This window comes from Labeo rohita, chromosome 14 (genome assembly GCF_022985175.1).
Source record: "Labeo rohita strain BAU-BD-2019 chromosome 14, IGBB_LRoh.1.0, whole genome shotgun sequence".
Classification (NCBI taxonomy): domain Eukaryota; kingdom Metazoa; phylum Chordata; class Actinopteri; order Cypriniformes; family Cyprinidae; genus Labeo; species Labeo rohita.
Window position 1 is genome coordinate 3,859,512 of NC_066882.1, and position 27,606 is coordinate 3,887,117.

Consider the following 27,606-nt stretch of genomic DNA (forward strand, 5'->3'; position numbering starts at 1 on the left):
AATACTTTAATTCAGCAAGGGTGCATTACAAGTGTCAGTGAAGACATTTCAAATGTTACAAAAGATTTAAATTTCAAATAAATGTCATTCTTTGGAATTTTACATTCATATTCAAAGAATCCTGAAAAATGTATCATTTTTAAACGTTCAAAATTTTAAGGTCAGATAGTTGTATTTATTTATTTATTTTAAAAGAAATTAATACTTTAATTCAGCAAGGATGCATTAAATTGATCAAATGTGTCAGTACAGACATTTCAAATGTGACAAAAGATTTAAATTTCAAATAAATGTCATTCTTTGAAATTTTCTATTCATCAAAGAATCCTGAAAAATGTATCACTTTCAAAAGTTCAAAAGTTTAAGGTCAGTTAGTTGTATTTATTTATTTATTTTAAAAGAAATTAATACTTTAATTCAACAAGGATGCATTAAATTGATCAAATGTGTCAGTGAAGACATTTAAAATGTGACAAAAGATTTAAATTTTAAATAAATGTCATTCTTTGGAATTTTCTATTCATCAAAGAATCCTGAAAAATGTATCACTTTCAAAAGTTCAAAAGTTTAAGGTCAGTTAATTGTACTTGTATTTTTATTTATTTTAAAAGAAATTAACACTTTAATTCAGAAAGGATGCTTTAAATTGATTAAAGGTGTCAGTAAAGACATTTAAAATGTTATTATATTTCAAATAAATGGAACTTTCTGATCATCAACATTCTAAGTAACAATGGCTTCTTGTGCGGCAAATTCTCATTCCAGAATGATTTCTGAAGGATCATGTGACACTGAAGACTAGAATAATGATGCTGAAAATTTAGCCTTTCATCACAGGAATAAATTAACAAATTAAACAAATTAATAAATTAAATTAAATAAACATTTTACAATATAATCAAATAGAAAACAGTTATTTTAAACTGTAATAATATTTTACAATATTACTGTATTTTTTGAACAAAAAAAGGCAGCCTTGGTGAGCATAAGACACAAAAGTAAACGAGCCCCATATTTTATATTTTGGCTAAAATATTAATCATATTTGACATAATGCATCATATTAACGTTATTTTATCGCAATTTAGTGAACAAAAAAGTTAACAAAAAATTATATTATTAGTTTTGAGTGTATTTTCTAACATAAAAAGCTGTCAATTCAATTTTCTTTCTCTAATCAGAATGTTTAAAACAAAACACTTTTTTCAATATTGTTTCATTTAGTCAATATATGTTTTTTCTTTTTTTTTCTTCAAGGTCATTTTTCACCTTACTAGTTTAACAAAGGACATCATCCTCCAGAAAATGGCATCACTTCTATTCAGAAAACATTATTTAATGAATTTTGTCCTGAGGTATTCACTGGTTTATAAGCATCCCAATTAAAACAAAACATTCCATCTGTTTAACAAAATGACAAAAAAATTATTCACACATGTAAGCGAACCCAATCCCTCACTGAGCACCGAGTAATTTAGCTCTTTATCTTTCATCCAGTTTATTTTCTCAGTTATAATGAATAAACTTTGTCTAAAAACATATTTCTGAAAGTTTGCAACAGCTTATAATAGAAGTACTTGAATTTGTTTATTTTAGTGATGGCCTGTGCTATTCGGCTAACGTTTAAACTCTGGGAAAGCAGAAAAAAATCCATCCAGTACGAATTACCTCGAACACGAATCATGTCAGTTCATTCGAGCTGCACAAATGAAATGCTAAAAAGGGATGTTTTCCCCTGGGCTGACAGATAAGTGGAGAGCAGTGGGCGGAGACGGGCGGTTTCTGACCTGAGCTGCCGGTCCTTGCAGACGGCCACCATAACCAGCAAGTTGCCCAGGACGCTCATGAGCATGACCAGTGACAGGAAGCTGATGAGAGCAATCCTCTTCGCCAACCCGTTGCTGTGGTAACAGAGAGAAGGCACAGACTTACTGAAAATCATTTGATCGTACGGAACGATGAAAATACTGATAAGTGTCATAGTCTTGATGGCGATTCAACATGACTAACAACAGCACAGACATTTCGGTTCCAGAAGGCCGGTGCATAGTTGTGAGTGAAGAAATGCTTTTAATTGTACATTTAATGCATTTCAAGTAAGTTGGATTCACTAATTATTAAATGTTGACATTTAAGAAAGCTTTCGCCACCTCAATTCCCATGGAAACTGCGGCGTAAAAGCACTGCCCAGGAATAGAAAGCACATTGCCCACACAGTGTGACCAAAAAAGACAATTCCTCCTTATGAAAAAGATCATTTGTTTAGGTAACTGGTGACGTAGATCTCACAGACGTCGTTTCTAATCACTGGAGGATCAATAATGATTAGTAATGACGCTTTAAATCTATATTTCTGCCACATGCATTCATTTCTAGTTTTCATTTACATTCAATTGAGATGTTAAATGCTGTTCTTTGGAATGTTTGATTCATCAAAGAATCCTGAAAAATGTATCAACTTGCCCACAAACATTCCAACATTCTTAGCAACACAATCAATGGTTTTCAGCACTGATAATAATCAGAAAGCTTTCTTGGCAAGCAAATTCTCATATTAGAATGATTTCTGAAAGATCATGTGACACTGAAGACTGAAGTAATGATGCTGCAAATTCCACTTTGATCACAGAAATAAATTACATTTGAATGTATATTTAAATATAAAACAGTTTTTTTCAAATTGTAATAATATTTCACAATATTATTGTTCCTCCTCATGAAAAAAAAAAGATCATTTGTTTAGGTAACTGGTGACGTAGATCTCACAGACGTCGTTTCTAATCACTGGAGGATCAACAATGATTAGCAATGACGCTTGAAATCTATATTTCTGCCACATGCATTCATTTCTAGTTTTCATTTACGTTCAGTTGAGATGTTCAAAACATTTTCTAGACAGAAAATTCAAAATCATCAAAATGTCTCTATTCATCAAAGAATCCTGAAAAATGTATCACCTTCAAAAGTTCAAAAGTTGGATTTATTGATCTATTTTAAAAGAAATGAACACTTGAATTAGCAAGGATGCATTAACTTGATCAAAGGTGTCAGTAAAGACATTTAAAATGGTACAAAAGATTTAAATTTCAAATAAATTCTGTTCTTTGGAATGTTCGATTCATCAAAGAATCCTGAAAAATGTATCAACTTTCCCACAAACATTCCAACATTCTAAGCAACACAATGGTTTTCAGCACTGATAATAATCAGAAAGCTTTCTTGGCAAGCAAACTCTCATATTAGAATGATTTCTGAAGGATCACGTGACACTGAAGACTGAAGTAATGATGCTGAAAATTCCACTTCGATCACAGAAATAAATTACATTTGAATGTGTATTCAAATAAAAAACATGTTTTTTCAAATTGTAATAATATTTCACAATATGAAAAAGATCATTCGTTTAGGTAACTGGTGACGTAGATCTCACAGACGTCGTTTCTAATCACTGGAGGATCAATAATGATTAGCAATGACGATTGAAATCTATATTTCTGCCACATGCATTCATTTCTAGTTTTCATTTACATTCAGCTAAGATGTTAAAAACATTTTCTAGACAGAAAACTCAAAATGCCTTTTGTACCTATAAACTCTTGCAATTCTCATCCGACGCAATGTTTTCCCTCAAGATTGACACTGACTATGTAATTGTAGGCTGAAGCCTGTTATTGTGACTGCAGGCTGGAGGAAGAGGTAACCCCCTGCTGCACATTACAGACTAATGAACGGCAGGGAATTTGAGATAAAGAGCCGATAAACCGATAAAGAGTCAGTTCAGCCACAGAACGTTTGACACTTCTGTCGTTCATGAGCTATAAAGCTCTACATGTCAAACACATGACAGAAATCTAAGCAGTTGTGTGGGCAACACTTTGTAAGTATGCAGTAAGATTTACAAATCATTTGCAAACTATAAGATTACAGTTAATTGTTATAGTTAATATATTAATATACACAAATATTAATAATTAATTGTTATTGTTTAATTAGCTCCTATGTAAAGAGTTAAATAATGCTTATTAATTGTAAATAGCTCTTATTTTAGATTAGGTCACGGAAATGCTTTAAATCAACTATTATTGGACATTAATTGCATTAGTATAAAGAGTTCATTAAAATGTTTACAAATACATCAAGTCTATGCCAAAAGCTTAACATTGAAAAAAGGAAAAGAAAATTACATAACATTGACATCAATATGAAATGCATACAAATACTCATTTGATCATGTTGTTAAAATACATCAGTTAGGATCAGGGTAGGATTAGCAGACAGAGCATTTTTGTAAAAATCATTAGTTCTATGGAAAGTCCACACAAAACATGGAAACCCAATGTGTGTGTGCAATAAATGCATTTGTAAACATTTTAAGGAACACTAAATATGAATGCAATTAATGTCAAACAATAGCTGGTTTAAAGCACTTTTCCGTTTTTCTGTGATTAAAGTGAGAACTATTTACTGTTTATGAGTTATTAACTTAACATAAAAATGATCAAATTCTTTACATTGAGCTAATTAAACAATAACACTTTATTAATTACTCTGACAATGAATGAACTGACTACTTGTATATAATCTATTAATACCATTTGAATTAATGATAAACTAATTGTTTTTTTAAATTATTATTTAAATACTGTATATTTATTTTAAAGCCTTACTGTTATGTGTTGATTTTGCTGCAACTTTTTTATCATGTCTAGTCAATTTGTTGCTTACAGAAACAAACGAGTATAAATAACACAAGACTGTGAATTGTATGATCACTTAGATTTGCTATTGTCTGTGACAATATATTATTGTTTGATAAAATCTTAGAGCGAGGCACTGTAGGTTTATTTGATGTGATGTCCATTACGGCAGGGCTCCAGACTACTGGCGTAAAGTAAGAATAAAAATAGACAGAGAATTTAATATTATAGGTGCTTATAAATGAAGCAGGAGATGTGGAGGAGGAGGAGGAGGAGGAGGAGGAGGAGGGGTGGCAGAAGAATTGTCTCTGAAATGAGGTAAGCAGCCCTTATATGTCCTTAAAATATGACTGACAGGATTAAATGAACACACTCATCTAGAATGAAACTTTTATTTCCATATCATTGAACATAAGCCCATAGTAAATCCATAGAAATCCATTCTGCAATCATGCTGTCAGTCTGTGCCACTAAGTCTTTCTTTCTTTGCAATATAACAAACAAAATGGGTCTCTGTTAGTTACAAATTACATGTACTCAAACCAATTTACTAGAATGAATCCATCTTCCAATGCTGTGTACAAAAGAAAGGACATTTCACTGCCGTTTACAGAATGCATTTGCATTAAATTACATTGCTTTTCCATTGTTTTTTTTTAATGTGTACGTGCTAGATAAATATGTTTGACCATTGCACTCCTATCTTGCATCTTTTTCAAAATTATAGTATGAAAGATTGTGGAATAAATTACCTCCAGTTAATTTTCCCCAAACAAAAAGATGCATTGTGAAAGTTTTTCATTAAAATTAGAAATATGTTCACCAAACATTTTAACTGTCCTTAGTCAACTATCAAGTCATGAAGGAAAATCTTTTGACTTTTAATAACCTTTGAAATATTAATCACGTCAAGCTTGTTATTTTCTCATTTATCCATGTTTATTACTCCTGTCAATAACTGCATGCTGCATTTATACATTCACAATACTGTGATATATAAACAATCAAAGGGGGACTTAGATAAATCATTTTCCACAAGTTAGTATGATTCTTTAATGTCTTCAGAAATTTCTGTAACATGGTTTAGTTAAAATTCCTCAACAACAATTTTTATACCATTTCAAAAATAGCTCTGTTTTAAGTGCTGGTTTAAGTGCTTGTCTTTTTAAATGATAATGAGCTACTGCTCACCCCGCCCCTCTCTTCAGTGGGGCATGGCTCAAAGGTGGTCTTAATCGAATAGCCAGCTACCCATGTAGAAAACGGCTGCTAATTGAAACAGTTTGCTGGATGGCACAGTTTCAGACCCAGACACAGTGCTCAGGTTTTTAAAAAAAAGTTCCACTACCCTGCATCTTGTCTTTTTGAACAGAAAACACATTCAGTGTGAATGGCTTTTAAGGCTGCATGCCCAATGAACAGCATATGTGACAAAATATGTGACAAAAACAGTTTTTGTAGTGCTACAGAGCTACACACTGGAAGAAGAAATAGCTTGTTACTGAAAATGCTACTGTCTCTACTATTGTCATGCTACTAAAAATGAGCTAAAATTTGACAAAAGGCTCAACCAGAGGTCCCTGGCTCAAATTTCTGATTTTGCTAATATTTTTTCTTATGAAAGATAGACGTATAGTGATGAAAGCCAAAATATTAAATGTCATGGATGAATATTTACTGAGTAATTCACTGTTTTGTAAAGGCGGATCAGAATGGCAATTTTCACTTGAGATTCAGAGCCAAATTACAAGGGGGTAAAAATTACTTCAGAACGATGGCAGCTTCATAATGTTATTTTTACACAGAGATTGGTAGGTCTGTTAGTAAAATCTGTTGACTTTAGCAGTCTTTGTTGCATTATGCGCCAATGGTGACCATTCAGAAATGGGGAAACAGCACTTTTCAAAGTTCGCATGCCTGTAACTCAAGAAGTTTTAAAGATATCTTAATGCCCATATTAACTGCAATTAACTATGCAATTGTTAGATAGTGGGAAACAGTAGATACAATTCTAATTTCAACATTATTTCTTTTTCAGACATTGTTCTTTAAATAAAATAAGTATCAGCTGTATACAAAGTGACCAACATTTGATTTTCTAAAAATGAGTAATATTTAACAATCTGGACCATGTCTCTGGGACTGAATGATATAGTGCCTTGAATCTAAAATTGTATAGTGATATCTTTAATACTTCTTGAGTTATAGGCATGCACGTTTTGGAAATTGAATAATTATGGCACACAGACAGTAGGGCTGCACGATTAATCGAATGCGTTTATGAGGCATGCTTAGTAAAGCCGGTACTTTGATTAGTAGTAAAGCTCCATCACGTGCGTTCAGCTGGAGCGGCAATTAATACACAGAGCCGTAAATCACTCACAAGCTACACCAAATCGCGCTGATAATCGTAGATGAATCGCATTCGATTATGAGCACGATTTGGTGTAGCTTGTGAGTGATTTACGGCTCTGTGTATTAATTGCCGCTCCAGCTGAACGCACGTGATGGAGCTTTACTACTAATCAAAGTATCGGCTTTACTGACTAAGTGCGCCTCATAAACGCATTCGATTAATCGTGCAGCCCTAACAGACAGGATCACTTGCAGTTGCCTTGTCAGAAGGAAACAAAATATATCTCTAGTTTCAACATTATTTGTTTCTCAGGCATTCCTCTTTAAAAGAAAATAAGTATTATATTTTTGCAAAATGACCCACATTTGGTTTTTGTCCACTGAAAATGTCTACAATTTAATGATTTATTCCTGGAGCCATATTAAAAATCTAATATCTCTGGAACCAAACCATATATGGCCTTAAAAATGAAGATGCCAAAAGGACAGTTTGTTAAGACCCAATATCTAATATTAAGATATCTTTAATACTTCTTGAGTTACAGGCATGCAAACTTTAGAGAAAAAAACCTGAAAAGTGCTGTTTCCCCATTTTTGAATGGTCACCATTGGCGCATAATGCAACAAAGACTGCTAAAGTCAACAGATTTCACTAACAGACCTACCAATCTCTGTGTAAATTTAACATTATGATGCTGCTATCTTTCAGAAGTCATTTTTATCCCCCTGTAATTTGACTCTGAATCTCAAGTGAAAATGGCCATTTTGACCCCCCTCTACAAAGTAGTGGATTACTCAGTAAATATTAATCCACAGAATTTTATATTTTGGCTTTCATCACTATACATGTCTAGATTTCTTCAGAAAGGGAAGTTTTTGAAATTTCGTTGATTTGACACAGAATGACCCAAAAAGTAAAAAAAAAAAAAAAAAAAGAAAAGAAAGAAAGAAAATGTGAACACTACATATTGGTAATATATCAAACCAAGTGCCTGGAAAATACCACGCAACTTTTAAAATCTGATTAGGCATCAAAAAGTACCAGTTCAAAAGAATGATTCACTGTTTGCCTGAGGCTGTGAATCACAGGTAATAATGTTGTAAACAATGTTCATTTTTCTGCACAGACCGATTGTTTTGCATCTTAAGACCTCAATATATCATGCGGAGCCACGGGTATTATTATTGTCTTGCCTGTATATACTTTTTCAACTTTTAAGTACAGGCAGACATTGACTTTTTGTTTTTTTTTTATGAATTTCTGAGAACCTCTTTCAGCTAAAAACCTTTTTTACTGTTCTAATGAATGAAAACAAATTCTCCTACATCTTGGATGGCATGAGGGTGAGTAAATTAACAGCAAACTTTATTTTTGGGTGAACTCTCCCTTTAAGTTCACACAGATGTGCTGGCAGAGTTAGCTGTAGTTCATCAAATGAACTAGGACATGATCCAATCACAATCTGGCAACCAGAAATTGTCATAATACTTTTTGCCTTTATTTTAAAAAGTATACTTAATGTTTTTTTTAAAACCTTAAAAATAACTTGCATATATTTTTTTAAATGCATGAATGCAATGACAATGCAATGTCTGTTCTCCCAAAGCTGTGGAATGTTTAATCTGTATCGACAGAGGAAATTAGCAAAATAGCAGAAACCTCAGACAGACCAGAATCCATGCCTACGGATGTCCGCTCGCTCACCCGGTATCATGCATGTTTTGCGTGTGTGTGTGTGTAATGACTGGTGAAACCTTTGACCCCGAGTATGTAATTGAACTGAGGCCGCAATCAGAACACAGCGGCTCAATCAAAGCACTCAGCGAGCCGACCTCAGGTCATTTGGTACGCGCTGTCCCTTTGGTTGGCTTTCACTGCAAAACACCACATTTCTAAATTTTAGACAGCATGATGGAATGCTTTCTAATTATACATTTAAATTAATTAGCAGCTTTTGCGTCACAAGAGCATATTATATGAGTCCCGTAAAGGGCCTTGATATAAAACTGTCCATTTAACCAAGTTATGACTAACTAAATGCGGAAGAAAATTCAATGCAACGGATAATGTCAATAATTATCCATATCAAAAGCATTGTTCCCTTTTCCACATAAATCATTTTAAAACTTTGAAGATTTATCTATCTCTCATCTCATCTATCTTTAACCCACAATCTCGTCTATCTCATCTATCTTTAACACACAATGTTGAAAGAGATGTTTTGCACATTCTCAGAAAGCAAGTTAATTATTTAAAGCATGCATGAAGTGAATGTCAGTGCAGATATTGTTAACTACAACTAAAACTAAAACTATTAAAAATCATTCTGGTAGTTGAAATAAAGCTGAAATAAAATACAAACATTTAATGAAATGTAACTAAAAATTGAATGTTTTTTATATATATATATATATATATATATATATTAAAATATTTTTATTATACTATAATAAAATAAGTTTGAAGTATACTATAATAAAACTAAAAAAAGAAATAAAAATAAAGCTAAATAAAAAAAAAAAATAGACAAAACTGACAAAAGAACATTATTACTAAAAATTACTAATTACTAAAATTAAAATAAAATATTAAAATATTAAAATAAAATCTAATTCAAAATAAATACTAAAATAAACTACTATTATTACTACTATAATAATATATAAATATTATATAAAATATAGACGTAATGTATAATAAATCTAAAGGTATTTTCCAAAAGCAGAAGACAGACTCACATCTGCTGTGAGTCACTGAAGGGACTTTGCCTTGAATGGTGTATCTGTAATATGATGTCATGTAATTAGGCCAAATGGTACTTTAGTCCTACGTTTCCTTTTTAGTGTGAGAGCCGTGTCAAAAAAATCCAGGCTTGAGACTGAACTCTAAGTGAAAACATGCTTTTTTGTGAGTACAATGGCAGCAGATCAAGTTAAACTCAAGTCCTCCTCATCTACTTATTATATAATAAACTATTTATTATATAATTGTAGGATTCATAAGCACTACTATTTTAACGAACTATTACTTTGTCCAGTAAAAGAAAACATTTAAAATACCAAGGCAGCCAAAAAAGGGGAAGTAACTTTTTTTTGGGTTACAATCTCTGTTTTATTTATTATATACAGAGACGTTTAATGCCAGACAGTGACGTTTTGCAGCCCTGTGTATTATTTCTCCAAAAAAATATATTATCTACCAAAAAAGGAACAAAGGCTGCCGGTGAAAAAGCACAGGTCTCTCAAAGCCCAGCCGTTTCAAGTGTTCGTGTTGTTTGGCACGTCACGCATTCAGCCCTACCTGTTGTTATTCAGTTGCTAGTGATATGAAGGTTGGAAGGAAATTTGTCCTCAATTGCCGGGAAAGTGTCCAAGAGTCGAAGCGCTGACAATCTAAACTTGAACTAAGGCCCTTCATTTTCATTAATTCTCTGTGCAAACAGGAATCAGCGTGTTCTGATTTCACAGCAACACTCGTGAAGGACAAATATGCTGATTAAATGCACGAAGTGCACGGTGTGAATTTACCAAGATCAATGAACAATTGACCCTCGCGGAAGCAGCCATTTGCAATTCTAAATGTGCAACAGCGAAGCAAATTGTCCTAATAAACCCTAATATGGTCAGAATCTGTGCATTTTTTAACTAGGCAAACTAAGTTTAAGATCCACAAACTCTTGCAAGTTAAGGTGTGATTAATAAATTATTTTACAACGTCAAGATCACATGGCTCTAAAATAATAAACTGCTTCATTTGAAGCAATATTGAGTACAACAATGCCTGCCAAATTTTTTAACAGCTTTGGTTCTTTATGTATTTTTTTTTTTTCATTTTTCTAATAGAGATTTTAAAACAGCCTTTGTTAAAGGAGAATCACAACATTACAAACTTTGAATTGAAGCAAACAGGTACAGTTGAGGTCAAACGTTTGCATCCCCCTTTCAGAATCATTAAAAATGTTAATTATTTTACTAAAATAAGACAATTATACAAATGCATATTACTGTTTATTTAGTACTTCAGTACTTTTTTCATAAAAAGATTTACATATAGTCCACAAGAGAAAATAATAGTTGAATTTATAAAAATGACCCCATTCAAAAGTTTACATATACTTGATTCTTAATACCGTGTTTTTACCTGAATGATCCACAGCTGTGTTTTTTTGTTTAGTGATAGTTGTTCATGATTCCCTTGTTTGTCCTGAACAGTTAAATTGCTTGCTGTTTTTCAGAAAAATCCGTCAGATCCCACAAATTCTTTGGTTTTCCAGCATTTTTGTGTATTTGAACCCTTTCCAACAATGAGTGTATGATTTTAAGATCCATCTTTTCACACTGAGGACAACTGAGGGACTCATATGCAACTATTACAGAAGGTTCAAACGCTCACTGATGCTTTAGAAGGAAAAACCATGCATTAAGAGCCAGGGGGTGAAAACTTTTGAACAGAATGGAGATGTGCTAATATTTCTGATTTTGCCTAAATATTATATTTGTTTGTTTAGTACTGTTCGTTTAGTGGCCACAGTAGACAGTTACATGTTACCAAGAAGACAAAATAATTTAAATTTAGCCTGATCCTCAAATTTTAAAAAGTTTTCACCCCCTGGCTCTTAATGCATGGTTTTTCCTTCTGGAGCATCAGTGAGTGTTTGAACCTTCTGTAATAGTTGTATATGAGTCCCTCAGTTGTCCTCAGTGTGAAAAGATAGATCTCAAATTATACCGTCTAACTATTACTTTCTCTTGTGGACTATATGTAAAATTCTTTTATGTGAATTATGTTATTCAGGTCAGTACTAAATTCATGCATTTTGTATGATCCCTCTTATTTTGGTAGAATAATGTGGTAAAATAATTAACATCTTTAATGATTCTGAAAGGGGATGCAAACTTTTGACTTCAGCTGTAAAAGAAAATTGGACAAAAAGACAGAGGTACAAGACTGTTCCTAAAGGTTTAATGGTGGAAAGAACTAGAAAGAAATATGCATATTATATATAGAGAGAAAGAGAGCGAGAGAGAGTGTAAAACTGACTCGATTACATAATTTGTGATACTTTATGGGAGTGGGCGGAACTAAATAGCTCTTTTGTCTCGCTTTGCTCTGACTCTGATTGGTGAAATTTTCTGTACAGCATTATTGGTAGTGTAGTTTTTAACAACCAGAGAGCTCATAACAGGTCTGTTATTAAATGTTTATCAGTTGTTGTTAAAAATCAGTCTTCCTTTGGAGTTTTTATTTCCAAAACTCAACTTTTGCACTATATTGTAGGGTGACCGACTGAGTTTGGCTTTGTTTTCCTATTGTTTTCACACTTGCTGAAGGTAAGGACTGAAAAGTGGTTTGACCAATAGCGTGCATGCATTGTACATATCGACCAACCGTGCGTGAAAAGGCGGAAAACAGTGTAAGCGATGCAAGTATGCGTGCATATAATATATGAGGACTGTAGAGAGAACGTCAATAGGTAAACAAAGCCAAAACCCAGACATTTTAGGCAGTTTAGAAACAGGTCCAGGAAAAAGAGAATGCATGGTCACCTTAGCTGTTGAGAAAATGAATTGTCGCACACGCCTAACACCTTAGAAAACATCTAATGTGTTTCTGGCAAGCCAAATCACTATTCTTCATCTACAGTACACAATAAGCTAAAGTGCAGAGCTAACATTGACAAGATAAACTAAATTATGGCCCACACCAATTGACATTCTTCCACCATGATTCTTGCATTGTCATGCTCCCAACTTGGAAAGCCAGGGAAATTTTCCTTCACCTTGCAAACTTTGCCCAAAGCAAACTTTGGAAAACATCGCAATTTATTCTGACACGCCACCCCAATAAATCATGCGCTGCTAGCCGTGGCCTTTGCTTATTCTTATTTCCTATTTGACAATTGCCTCTGTTCTTTCCAAGACCAATAAGTGAGCAGACACCCTGCAGAATCATGAGAGAAATCAGCAGTGACCATGCTGAACAAATCATCTGTGGCTTTCGGAGCTTCGATAGTGACTATGCATTAGATATATTCCACAGGTCAGTGAGTTTCAGACCTCATTCGGCCATAGCAAATAAAATCATATGAAAGGCCACACACACAATGTACACGACCTTCAGAACCGGGAGTGAGGGCAAATACTCCTGACGTACAGTAAATCAGTGTAGATTCTATATAATACATGTTATAATATATTAAGGCAAAGTGTTTTAAAGGATATAAATTCAGTGCCTTCAAGGTTGTTGATCACATGATCTACATCAGGCTGGTTTCACTGGAGCGACGCGCTATTTGCTGAACTCCTCAGGCGAAGCATTTCAGGTGAATTAGAAAATACACGCGAGACCACGAGCACACTTTTCGAAGTGCTCGCTCTCCATACATCCAAGGTGTGATGTAATTTCCCCAGTTCCATTTGCAGATGAACACTCCGCATCCCTCAATGAATACGGCATCTCAATGGAATTGAATCGCTTTGATTCCATCCAATAGGCTCGCATTGGGAAACATGTTTCCTGATTATTCTAAATCGTCATTTATTTATTTATTTTTTCAGCCCGTTTTTCGGACTGACAGTAATTAAATGGGAAATCTGTTAATAACTTGCACCTGGGAATGGGTCGGGCTACGTGTCATTCGTGCCTTTTCTGAGGGCGCATGTGACTCTTCCATCCGTGAGGACAAAAGCGTCTTTCGGGATGAATGTGAACGAGTGCGGATCTCCAAAGGATGACTGGCATGGACTCAAATGCGGATCATTCAGGGCTTGTAAGCATCATATTTCTGGGTAATTTACAGGCATTTGCAGATGTCATGTCGTCAACGCTAAACGTATTCGGAGGGCTGTCAGAAACCTTTACCCTTGATGAGGTGTTTGAAAACATGTCAAAGCTCAGATTTTCTCCCTCTTTTCACACATGTTAGAGTCATTTGAAACAAGTAAATCTGTGCAGCAGCCTATAGATTTATGTGCTGCTGTAGAGATGTTGGGTCATTCATCTTGTCATGCTGAGTAAAAGCACACTCCATATCATCAGTGTTATCGGTGTTACATATAACATCCATTTAGAGATAAGATGAAGGGAAGCCTTGTTAATAAATCTGTTGTCTGGTTCACCACACATGGTTAAAGCAGTTTAAGCACAGCTTCTAAATTATAAGGCTAGATTCGTTTTGTGAAGTATGTATAATTTACATTTTACCAAAAACGGATTAATTTCACACTGTTTAGCCACTATAACAATCTGTGGTGTATTCTGAGGCAAGCATCACTATTACTTTTGCTCATATTTAACCCATTTAGACCCACATTTGAAACAAAAAAATAGTGAAGGGTCTAAAAGCAGTTGTTATACAAACATTTTTACATGGCTGGTACAATAGCAGGGCCATATGATTTCCGCGATGCCTAATGACACGGAATATAACAATTATATAAACAAAGTTAGTCTGTTTGTGTAATGATGTAGTATAGCGCTCCTAACTTGACAGACAGCTCCTGTAAACCCGTAAAGTGAAAGTAAAAGCTGTCTCACTTTAAAGGTGTTTTTCTCAAATTTCCATTCCTGAAAACCATTGCTATCAGCCAACTTAAGATAGCCATAACTTTGGTTACGTTCAAGCTATGGACAAAATAAAAACAGTTTTGGAAAGCTTTCATATGGTATCAAAAACCTAAAAAAGGTCAAATTTCACCATGTGTTGGGTTTTCCTAGATTGCATCACATTTGTCCTACATCGCTGCAGGAGCACCGACCCAGTGTTTACAAAGTGAACGTGCAAGGAGGGTCAAACACCCTTTACAAAAAAGGTAAAACAGCAATGTATGACAATTTTAAAGTTGGAGGAGAAAATGAGATGGGAGTTTTTCGACATACCCTGTCTTGAACCAGAGTGCACAGAGTTCTAGCAGAGCTAGACAAGACGAGCATTTGTGGTTAAAAAGTGTATAAATATACATTTTTTTAAGAAAATAACCAATCGTTTTGCTAGGTAAGACCATTACTCCTCAGCTGGGATCAAGCTGAACAGAAACTGCAGTTTTAACCTTCAATCCGTTGAGCACCATTAAAGTCCACTATATGGAGAAAAATCATAGAATGTTTTCCATAAAAAACTTAATTTCTTTGCAACTCAACAAAAACTTGGATGACATGGGGGTAAGTAAATTATCAGGAAATTTTTATTCCAAAGTGGAGTAATTCTTTAAAAAATGTACTCTATAGCATGCAAAATACATATCGTGCAGCTCGCATTTGTCCAGAAATGTGTCAATGAATAGTGAATGTTTGTCGTTATTACTTGGAGTTATGATAAAGAATAGAGCAATACGTTGGTGTACAAACTGCAGTGCTTTATCAATACATCTCTGTGTTGAGCTAACGCATATACCATGGCTGCATGGGTGTTAAATGTAATGATAATGGGCGTTCCGTTTCCAAAATGCGCTGCATGCAGTACACCAATCACAACAGACTGGGTCATCGGACCAATCACTGCAGATTAGCATCACGCAAAGGAGAAAATGAATCGTTGAGCGAATCGTTTGGGAGTCGTTGAGCAAATAAGGGAAAAATAAATGCATAAGACAATGAAAGTCTTTGACTTTGCATAACTCCCAAAACCAAAATATGAACCTTTCATAATCCATAATAGGGGCACTTTAAAACAGAAAAAAAACAAATCCAGTAAAATTAAAATGGGAAAAATGGAATTTGGGCAAAAATAAAATGGATTTCATAGGGCCCTACAATAGCCATCATTGTGAGGGGCTCTGGCCATGTGAATATGTCAACGCTCCACAAAAAGAAGTATGCCAAACCTGTTATAAAACATACACAACTTCCACTTTTGACATGTGTTAGGCTTAGGAAGGTAAATGGGTGTATGTGTGTATGCGGTAGCCTGCAGATTTATGTACTGCAGTAGATCTGTTGGGGCATGTAACTGCATCATAGCACTAAAAAAGTATGTGAAACCTGTAATAAAACATAAAACTTCTGCTGTAAACATATAATGTTTAAACAGTCTATAATTAATTTATTGAAACATCTCTGCCACATATAAATCTTGACAGGTCACATGAGTGTGACTGACAGGCGATCCAACCAATCATAATGCCTAATCTGCCATTTCGGCCAAAAAAACAAACCAGACAGGATAGTAAATTAACGTCGGTGAACTTGAACTTGAAAAATGGCGTGTATTGACATCTTTCAACGGTTGAAACGAGATACCTGCTGATGTTTATTCATGTTTATTTCAAGCTATAAACAGTAAGAGGAAGAGCTGACTGGTTCACATGCTGCTTAAACAGAGGCACTGCAGCAATCTTTTACAACACATTAAATAGCCAAAAACTGTATTAATTTCTTGAATTTCTTAAAAAACACAAAATTTAAAGCTTCATACCAAAAGTAACCTGCTCTGTCTTGTCTGTCGGTGTGTTGTCAGTTTCCTCTTTGCTCCAAAATGTATTTTTTACTGCGTTAAAACATGATGTGTTGACTCTGTGCTTAGTTTCCCACAAGATATGTCTGCGACCAGGAATAAACCACATACTTTCACTAACTTCTTAAAACGTTTTTAGAAAAGACATGCAGTTTGTTTTACTGGCCGATCCAAAGACGAAAGACAGCTTACTTAGATGGAAACAATTTGGGATTAAACAGAATTTCAATAATGATTTGAACAAACTCCTAGAGATTTACAGAGCCAAAATATATCATCAAAATATCATCTTTACACCAAGAGCCACTAAGCAAACTCCTAGTTGCGACTACCAAAAACACCCTTGAAATCACTTAGCAAAGACCTGGAAGACACCCAAAACTGCCTCACATCGTAGGCGAACGCCGCACACATTTTCTTCAGAAAAAGTAAAAACATCATCTCAACAGAGAGGCCTACATTAATCACCATGTTGCCTGAGACTATAAAGTGCTGTAACAACTAATCTTTTGATCAGCTAAACTAAATCATTCCTCCAAAACTAGCATCAAAGACTCGCTGCTGTTTGTTTCTGACCACACTATCATTATTTCAGCTGGAAATCTCCAGGGCGAGGTGGACTACGTGCCCGGCTGGATTTATCGCCGTCGAGCAGATCCAGTAGATAATCCAAGAAAGCAGGGCTCCCGTTTGAGCAGCGCTGGATTTCCCTGTCCCCCGAGGCCTCGCTCTGACCGCTCAGGGCCGCTGAAGAAGCGCCAGCTCACACCAAGGTGCTCGATCTCTGGTCTTTCTGCCTCGGCTAACACAGAAATGTACGTAAAACACCAGAGACCGTGCACCTTTAGTTATAGAGATCATATATAAAGCAGGGCTATTCGTGTGTAACGCAATTGTGTTGTATGGAACAAGAGAGTTTACGTGCGGTTTCAGACGGGGGCATAAATTGTGCATGACTTCTCTGGACTGCATCTCGTTAGGAGGGAGTCAGGTCGTCTATATCAAAGACCCGTCGCCCCGCTCATAGCAGCAGTTCACAGGTCGCTTCAATAGTAAAGTTCACAACAGTGGGGTAATTTGCAGGTTGAGTTGCGGAGATCAAAAGGCCGTGGCATCTCTAAAATAGCATGTCTGAACATGTTCACGCAGAGAAAGGATGGAAGAGCATCCTCTTGTCTGAGTCCTTCATTCTCATTTAATGTTCGCTTCAAGGCATCTCTTCTATTGGTGCTCTGGGATGGAAAATAATCTCTACTGAAACACTTTTCACACTGCCATGTGTTATTTAATTTGTCTTTTAAAAGCAACAGTGGACAATATTTGCATTGCAGAAGGACTCATTTTTCTGAAACATCGTTTTCTCCATATATCAAATTACATGTCATGTTTGATATATATTTCTTTGGTGACAAGAATAAAAATTACAGTTTAAAAACTTTGAAGTTAAAAAAAATAACGGACTTGTTTTCACTGGTTTTATGTAACAATAAAAAAGATAGATTTTTCTTTATTTCCTCCTTTATTTTCCTTCCTAATAAAATAAATAAATATAAAAAGTAATTGCAAGCAAGCTAATAAATAAATAAAATGTAATTGCATATAAATACATAACTAAAATAAATGTCACTGTAGGTATGTAGGTAAATAAATAAATAAATAAATAAAAAAGTTATCGCAAGCAAGCTAATAAATAAAATGTAATCACAAGCAAATAAATAAACAAACAAACAAATAAATAAATAAACACATACATAAATGCCATTGCAAAAACTCTCCAAAACTGTCCAGTGTGATCTGGATATAACAAGCGGATAAAATAAAATAAAATAAAATAAAATTTAAAATAAAATAAAATGCAAGCAAGATAATAAATAAGTAAAATGTAATTACAAGCAAGCAAATAAATAAACAAATAAATAAATAAACGTAATTGAATATAAATACATAAATAACTAAACAAATAACTGTCACTGTAGGTAAATAAATAAATAAATAATTAAATTAAAACGTAATTGCAAGCAAGCTAATAAACAAAATGTAATAGAAAGCAAGCAAATAAATAAATAAATAAATAAATGTTGTTGCAAAAAAACTCTCCAAAACTGTCCAGTGTGATTTCTATATAACAAGCATATTAAATAAATAAATACATAAATAAATATCACTGCAAAAACTCTCCAGTTTGCTCTGCGTAACAATCAGCATTTGAAGTGGATCAAAAAACTTTCATCAAAGTTGTCCTAAAACCAAAACGATACGCGTTCTTGTGTTAGGACAACTTTGATAAACTTTTTTGATCCACTTCAAATGTTGACTACTGTAAAATAAAATAAAATAAAATATGTTTTATACGTTTTAACAAAAATCAACCTATGGGAAATAACAGTGCCTCAAAAACACTGAAACACCCATTAACATAGATTCAACTGAAACATCTTGCACGCTGGGATTCACCTCTCACGATGACGCAGGCGACAGGGTCTAACGATAAAATGATGATCTTTAAATTTAATTATGCATTGGTACCCATCATTCTTTCTAAATTTATGCCTGCTCTGATTAACGTTACCATGCGATGATAGTCTCAAAACACAACATCAAAGAATTCCTCGTCTAAGCATGCCAGAGACCCGGAATAACCTCTGCTGTCTTCTTCAGCATAAACTGCAGTCACTTCCAAGACACTCAGGAGAGATTCTTCAAGAAGACTGGTGATCCAGAGCGCCGTACGCAGTGACAGAGGGATAAGGAGTACGGCCTTCCCCAGAGAGAGGGACATTCTGCTGATAAGCTACTCAAAGGAGGAGGATATTGCCATGTGGTTTATTGAGATATCGAGCGCACGGTGATATCAGCGATGTTTGCCGGTATGAATGAGAATGTTTGGAGAGACAATGCGTCCTCCACGATGAAGTGTTACGCTGCGGGTGCAGTGATGATCACACACTCAGACTGCGGTGTTGTGTTTCCTCAACAGGGGATTTGACAGCTTTGTTAGACACGCTAGAACTCCGACTCACCGAGAGCTGGATTGCCGCCGGAGCTCGTCTTGCTTTATCGTACTTTCATTTGGGCTGCAAGAATAAAAATAATTCCTGAATAAATCTCCCTTTCTTTTTTCACATTTCAAATTTAGTAGTGGAATTTAAAAACGCAATACTAACAAAAGAGTCCATCAACAGTGTAACTCTGTATGCAGAACTACTTCCTTCCACCACAGATTAAAATCTGAAGTTGACAGTTACAAACATTGTGTTGCTTCATTGAAATCTTATTGTAATACTGCATAGAGTGTTTTTCATCAAGCGGCCATATTGACAGCACTGTATGTAAACAATGCCACTGAACTGAATCAAACTCGCATATTTTGCTGATTACTGCTGCTGAAAATGGTCAATTATCGTCATGTTTTGGGCTGTACTAAACGGTTGGACAGGGAAAAACATTAGGAGTACTACAAACTCCCAAAAGTTTTGAGAAATCAAGGAGAAGAGTGCAAAAAACTGTCTGAGGAACAAAAGGCGTTAGTGGTTGGCCAAACTGAACCAGGATTACAGTGCAAGGATCTTGACAACATTCGTGTTTGTTCTTATTTTCAGTCAGGTAGGTGAAATATTAGGCTAATATCTTAATTAATGCTTGTATGCATCTTTACCACCTATTAACTACAGTTTGTCAAAATATTGTACCCTTTCCTGCTTACTAAGTCCTTTTCTATATGATTTAGGAGCTTCCACACATTTTTTCCATTGCTTGGACAGCATAAATTAGCAGAACAGTATATTCAGTAAAGCATTAACCACTCAGTCCATGCTGTTGTTCACATCCGAGTATCACCAATATGGCCGTGAATCCGGGTAAATGGCCAAATTGTGACATAAGTGCAATCTCTCTATTAAAGCTTACTGTATTAGTACTGTAGAGTATTATTAGAGATCGAGTGTGATTACCTGCATCTTGTTCAACATTCATTCTTCAGCTCAATGTCATATTCACAATAAAACATTAGTTTCAATGTCCGCTGAGATAAGCGTTATCTTTGTCGTACTATCCTTTCATATGTTAAAAGTGATTTCCGATGACAACGCCTCTCAGTGCATTTACTGGCTGCATTTTACAAACTGTTGTTGGAAGTAAAAATAACCCTGTTTACAACCGTGTTTCAGTCTCTTTCAAAACAAAAAAAGTCTTTACTGCTGACTCACTTATAAAAACAGTCTCTTGTTGCCATTTAATGGCAGAATAATTAAACTATTTCCCAATACTAAATACTATTACTACTTAATACTATCATTTATGTAAAATATTATTTATTGAATAATAACATTTAAAAAAAAACAACAAGGGCTAGGCGATATGGCAAAATATTATAATCTTGAATTCTTCAGAACTTTTGACTGATTTTTTTATTTTTCAACGATTTTTAGCCAGTCAACTTGAAAATGTAACTACAACATGATTCAAGTAACTTGTTTTTTATTAAACCTCTAGTTAAAGAAAAGTCTATTCCAAGTGCACCACACATGAGGTTGTCAACATGATGTAAATGTTAAACAAATCACTTGTTAAATATTTTTGCAGAAAAGATGCAACTACAACTACATCTTGTACAAACTTGTCTTATAAACATTATATACTCAGAAATAATACTTTAAAAAAATCTCAAAAGTCAAAGTAATTCAAATTCAAAACAACTGAAGGTATAACACCAGTAGACTATTATTAACTATTAATGTTCTGTAAAAACAAAGAACAGCAGATGTCATCATGATGCAAACATGAAATATCAGACATACAGTAGTAGTTCTTTGCAGGTTTTTTATTAGATTGCGCTGCTTTTCCATTGTTTGTTTGATGTAAACATGATTTTTAGTTTTTCCACGGTGCATTCGCAATTGTCATTTCTGACCAGCGCATGCACAATGCCAACATCATATGTCATCCGCCCGGAGCTACTTTCATGTACAACCAATTGGCGCAAGCTAGATTAAAGTCATTATTACATTTAAAATTTTTCTTACAAAAATGCATGGATTCACTGCAGGAGGCCTTTATTCACCCCCGGAGCTGCATGAGGCACTTTTTATTATGGATGAATGCACTTTTCTGGACTTGTTTTGGACTGATGAAGAGAAACACCTGTCTATGCCATTCTAAAGCTTGAAAGCATCAGGATAATTTTTTATAACTCCCATTGGATTTGTCTGAAAGAAGGAATACATATACACCTAGGATGCCTGGAGGGTGAGTAAATAATGGGCTAATTGTTATTTTTAAGTTAACTAACCTTTAAAACTACATTCTGTGAGACCAAAACAGTATTATTTATAAAATTATGTTGGATTTGGCTGTCCGCCAAGACACTCACTGAAAGAAATACCACAAGTGATACAAACGGTCATATATACACCTTTACTCAGCACTCTGTATGTAAACAGAAACATAACAGCACCGTAACACTTCACTGACAACAACATGAAGACCACTGGATGCTGAGTGATGAGAAACACCCACTCGGCGCTATTTATAAGTGTCATTACTGTGTCATTTAGTGGCGTGAGACTCAGTGATGTTACAGGATACTGGGGGTTTGTAAGCAGACACCGGAAGGGAGAAAGCTGATGCCAACATAGAAAACCATATTTCCTCTGTCCTGCTGAGCAAACAGGCTCAAATCCCCTGGAGACCTTCAAGCCCTCCGATGTTTGAAGAAGCCTCCCCAGAAATCCCAGAAAGATCACATTCCTGTGATTTCTGAGAGGCAGTGCTTTACAGCAATGACATTTCAAAAAAAAAAAAGAGGTTGTTGAGGTGAACATATGGTAGTATGTCAATGTTGTACCAAGCAAGTGAATTCCTACAAAGGCCTCAGGTGGGGTTAAAACACTTTTCATTGATTTATGCATGAACCAGGTCTATTTATAAATCATCCTGGGCTTTGAGGTCGCCTATAACATGTTAAAGGAAAAGACAGATGATGGTGTTGGTGCTCTAACCTCTCATTGGTATCTACTTCTTCCATCTCAGGCATCTGGCCGGTGGAACTCAGATTCATGTACCCGTAGATGCGGAGCGGCCCTGCAAAATGAGTAGAAACAGAGGTTACGGTGATGGAGCGGTCAGGACACAGCATCTGTTTTAACTCGTAAATCATCTGTTTATTTCACGCAGGTTGTTGTCATGATTTGCTGTTGTCATTTTCTCTGTTCAGATGACAAAAATAGCTGCTCAATGAAATTGGGTCAGTCTAAATTTAAAAGGAAGGAAAATATATCAGTGGATGATGTGTGTTATCTATTAACCCCGGGATCAATGTGAGAGACTGGCTGTAACGTGACAGAGAAAACTTTACAACTGTTGTTGAATGTCAAGTGCCACAGAGGAGGGTAAAATGACAAATGAGCTCAGCAGCCTGCTTATATGAAAACAAGGAACGTACTAGAAAAGTCATTTTTCAGAGGCGAAAAACAATGCATAGTTCCTAGACCTTTTGACCAATGAATTTTAATGTGTTATCCATTATACACAAGGTTTTAAAAAAAACTTCGCAAAGAATGCACTCAAAAGAGAGCACAAAGAATTTATATTCCATGGCCTGGAAATTAAACATAAATGTTATTATATGTTTTGTAATCGCATGGGAACCCTGCTGATAAACTCAGAGTTGTTATTGGTTTAACTTACATGCTCAACAAACACCGCTGATTGCATGGGCGTAGAGAACACAGAGTTAAGGAGTTACCAGTAACTTCAGGTCTGTTATGAACTCAACCCCCACCGCGCCAAACAATAAATTCAAGGCCTACATAAAACCTTAATGGCCATATTCAAAACCAGGTTTTACTCTCCATGGTCAAGGTAAATTAGGTCACCTACAGTATTGTATTGTACTTTATGATGACACATAATCTCTTGAAAATGAATATAGCTATTTTCCTGGATTCTCATGTGGCAGGAAGAGCAATATAATCACATTTAAAGGGGTAATTCAACCAAAATATGTTCAATACACGACATCTAATTTATGGCATATTTGAGTGTACATAAACACAGAGCAATATCTGAATGCAAAATTTTCATGTGAACAACTTTTAGTCGATTAATCACAAACAAGTAATATAGAGTAATATAGAGTATTTAGAAGTTTTTTGGTGCTTTTTGACTTTTTTTCTTAACTCAACAGAATCCATTCCCAATCACATTCATTGAGTAGGAAAGAGTACAAAATGCTACATTTCTGCACTTCTTTGAGGCGGTTTGGTTTTTTAATGCATGTCAAAGAAGACGCTTCAGTGCAATGAAAAAAACTGCTTCTGTGAGGAAAGTCTAAATTTAAGATTTATATATTTGAATTGCATTAAATGTCAATCTATTTAGATTACAAAGCTGTAACATAACCAAAGCAATTAACTTGATGTGATGTATTACATTGTATTACATTACCTTAATGTGGTGTATATTGTATTTGTCAGTCATGCATAAAAGAAACGGAGTACTAACAGTACTAATAAACAATGTTTCAAATAGACAATAACCAGGTTTATATTAATTATCAATAAATCCAATTTGTTTCAATCTCATACAGCTGAACTAATTTTAGCTATCTATATTACATCCACATTTTCACCATGTACATATTTAATAACTTAATAAATAGTGATTCAAAGCAATCTGAATAAATGCATTTTGAAGATGTTATTAAAAAAAGATTTAAATAAAATCAAATAGATGCCCTATTTAGAAACTTAAATGTGTGCTGTTAAAAAGCATAGCATTGATCTATTTTTTGGAGTTTACATCCAAGAAACTGCTGTTTTATGAAAGAAGCTACAATTTTGAAACAGGTAGGATCCCGATTTCAGCACTTCTTACCCTAGTAAAAAAGTAATAGATTTAAAATGCATTTATTTCATACTAATTAATAAAACTTTATTTGGAGTACTACTTGTGCACAATGCACATTTTTTTAATATTAAACCTAAAATATGTTTTAATGTCACTATTGATAAGAATTGCATGACCTTTAAATAACATTGGTCTTTAAATGCACAATATTTTAAGTATACTTGCAATAGTTCTACTTTAAAACAATCAAATATATATCTTTAGTTGGACTTCAGCACTACTTCCACACAATTAAAGTACAATAAGTACAAAATTAGTTATTCCAATTTAGCAGACTTTAAATATACCAGTTTAGTATACTAAAAACACAATTGCAAGGTTTTTTTAAGTACATAATATGTAAATGTATTTGTAGTATACTTAGCATGAAATAAATGTATTTTAAATACATTTAGGTATAGGGTATTCATTTCCCAGGAATCCACAAACACTGATTGACTGTCAACTTTGACAGAAATTCAATGACGTTAGGTCCATAATGTGACTGGTTATCAAAGCACAAGTGATCAAAGTTGACCTTTACGCTTTCACCAATGGAAGAGCCGTGAAGGCTGGTATCTCCCCATAATAAAAACGTGTTCACAGTGGAATGACATGAGGCTGAGATATAAATATTAATAGAAATATAGCCAAGATTAAATAAACATAGCTATTTTCTTCTAACCTAACATGAACATTTATGAGGTTAAGCTCTTAAGACTTCACTCAAGTTCCAAGGGCACTTATGAGAGGTTTGATTCATTCAGCTGGAGTGAGCTCCATGTCAAATGAATCGTCTCCTGTTTTCTTTCACATCTGAAGCAAGGAGATTTGTAACTGCAATAAGTGTCTGGGTTCGGCATATGCATAGACGTATAAATCCATGCTGGCACAATAACATCAGCTCTGCAGATGGGAAGCATGCCCAAATGAAACACACACACACACACGAAAGAAAAAAAAAGAGGGGAGGGGGGTCTGGTAAAGGTTTACAGTAAACGTGGCTGTACTGGTGGGATTCTCATCATCATCATCTCTGCCTGAGAGGAGAATTCCAGCATGAGCCCACCAACATGGATGTTACACCTCCAGACAGGACACAACTCTCCCGGTTAGTGGCCAGTATGTGTTTTACATTTTCCTGAACGTACAAATAGCCACACAAGAGGCTGACTCATACACACACTGACACCCAGAATGCAATGTAATCATCACTGTCAAGTTTAAGTGACTACACACCCACTTAGGGGTGTGTGATATTTATCATACCTGATAACATCTAATTGTTGTTTTAATAATAAACAAGCTGACATTATCAAGTACAGTATACAGTATGCCACTCCCTTTAGAATGAACCATCAAAAACACATCTATCTAGAAAGTTCAAAAGTATTCACTAAGTGATGAAGCCTTTTAGAATGCAGTTAAAATGTCTCTGTAATTCAAGTTACGAAAGCAAAAAATATCCCTGTATGGGTTTTTGTTTTTCACACACGATCACAATTGCAAATGTGATATTAATTTCACACAACAGTTCAACAAACAAGATTGTTTATATTGAGTAAGTTACATTTTAGACACAATATGTTTTATTCTGTTTTACCAATGAAAAAGTTAATACAGAACATTTGTGCGTCTCAAAGCAACACTGCAGCGTTTCCTTCCTGAATTAATCATTTAATCATTAATCAGTTTTTGAATTAATCATTTGAAGTCAATGATTCAATCCATTCACAAAGACAGTCACTTGCTTCGTTTCTAAATGAATCATCAGTTTTGAATGAATCACTTGAATGAATGATTCACATGAATCACACATTGGAAAAGGAAAGGACTTAGTAAGCAGGAAAGGGCGCAATATTCTGACAAACTAAAGTTAATAGGTGGTAAAGATACATGCAAGCAGTATTAATTAAGATATTAGCCTAAAATTTCACTTCCCTGACCAGAAATGATAAGAACAAACACGAATGCTGTCAAGATACTGACATGAAGCAGAACATTTCTGCACCTCAAAGCAACACTGCAGCGTTTGCTTCCTGAATTAATCTGTTTTTGCATGAATCGTTTAAGTCAATGATTCAATGATCTATTAATAAGACAGTCACTTGCTTTATTTGTAAATGAATTAGCCATTTTGAATGAATCATCTGAATGAATGATTCAATGAATCACTTATTGCCATCTATTTTAGTAAGCAGGAAAGGGCGCAATATTCTGACAAACTAAAGTTAATAGGTGGTAAAGATACATACAAGAAGTATTAATTAAAATATTAGCCTTATATTTCACCTACTTGACCAGAAATGATGAGAACAAACAGGAATGTTGTCAAGGTATCTTGACATGGAGCAGAACATTTGTGCGTCTGTGAGCAACACTGCAGCGTTTCCCTCATGAATGAATCTGTTTTTGAATGAATCATTTGAGTCAATGATACATTCATGAAGACAGTAACTTGCTTTGTTTCTAAATGAATTAGTTGTTCTGAACGAATCGTCTGAATGAATGATTCACTGAATCACTCATTGCTGCCACCTACTCGTGGTTTTAATGTTATATTTGTTTATCCTCAATAGAGGGTTTGCATTTGCGTCAAGATTTGGTCAGTTACCCAGATTTGAGGCCATACTGGCGATACTCAGATGTAAACAAGAGCATGGATTGCACGGTTAATGTACTACTAAATATATTGTTCTGCTAATTTATGCTGTCTAAACTATAGAAAAAAGTGTGGAAGTTCAATATAGAAATCTTATAGAAAAGGACTTAGTAAGCAGGAAAGGGTGCAATATTTTGACAAACTAAAGTTAACAGGTGAAAAGATACATGCAGTATTAATTGCTTAATTGCCTAATATTTCACCTACTTGACCAGAAATGATGAGAACAAACAGTAATGTTGTCAAGATACTAATATGGAGCAGAACATTTGTGCATCTCAGAGCAACACTGCAGCGTTTCCTTCATGAATTAATCTGTTTTTGAATTAATCATTTGAGTCAATGATTCAATCCATTCACAAAGACAGTCACTTGCCTTGTTTCTAAATGAATCAGCAATTTTGAATGAATCACTTGAATGAATGATTCACTAAATCACTCATTGCTGCCACCTACTGCTGGTTTTAATGTCATATTTATTTAACAGCAACAGAGGGTTTCTGATTCGCGACCATACTGACGATACTCGGATGTAAACAGCACTGACTGCATGGTT

General features: G+C 34.7%; 1 protein-coding gene across 2 annotated transcripts in view; it reads right to left on the bottom strand.

Annotated features, from left to right (window-relative positions):
* Positions 1–27,606, bottom strand: part of htr4 (5-hydroxytryptamine receptor 4) — a 136,636-nt gene that overhangs the window by 87,120 nt on the left and 21,910 nt on the right. For both annotated transcript variants that reach the window (XM_051128357.1, XM_051128358.1), the window contains exons 2-3: positions 22,501–22,582; positions 1,788–1,901 (exon numbers count right to left, since the gene is read on the bottom strand). In XM_051128357.1, the coding sequence (XP_050984314.1) occupies positions 1,788–1,901; positions 22,501–22,582 (196 nt within the window). The remainder of the gene's footprint in view (positions 1–1,787; positions 1,902–22,500; positions 22,583–27,606) is intronic.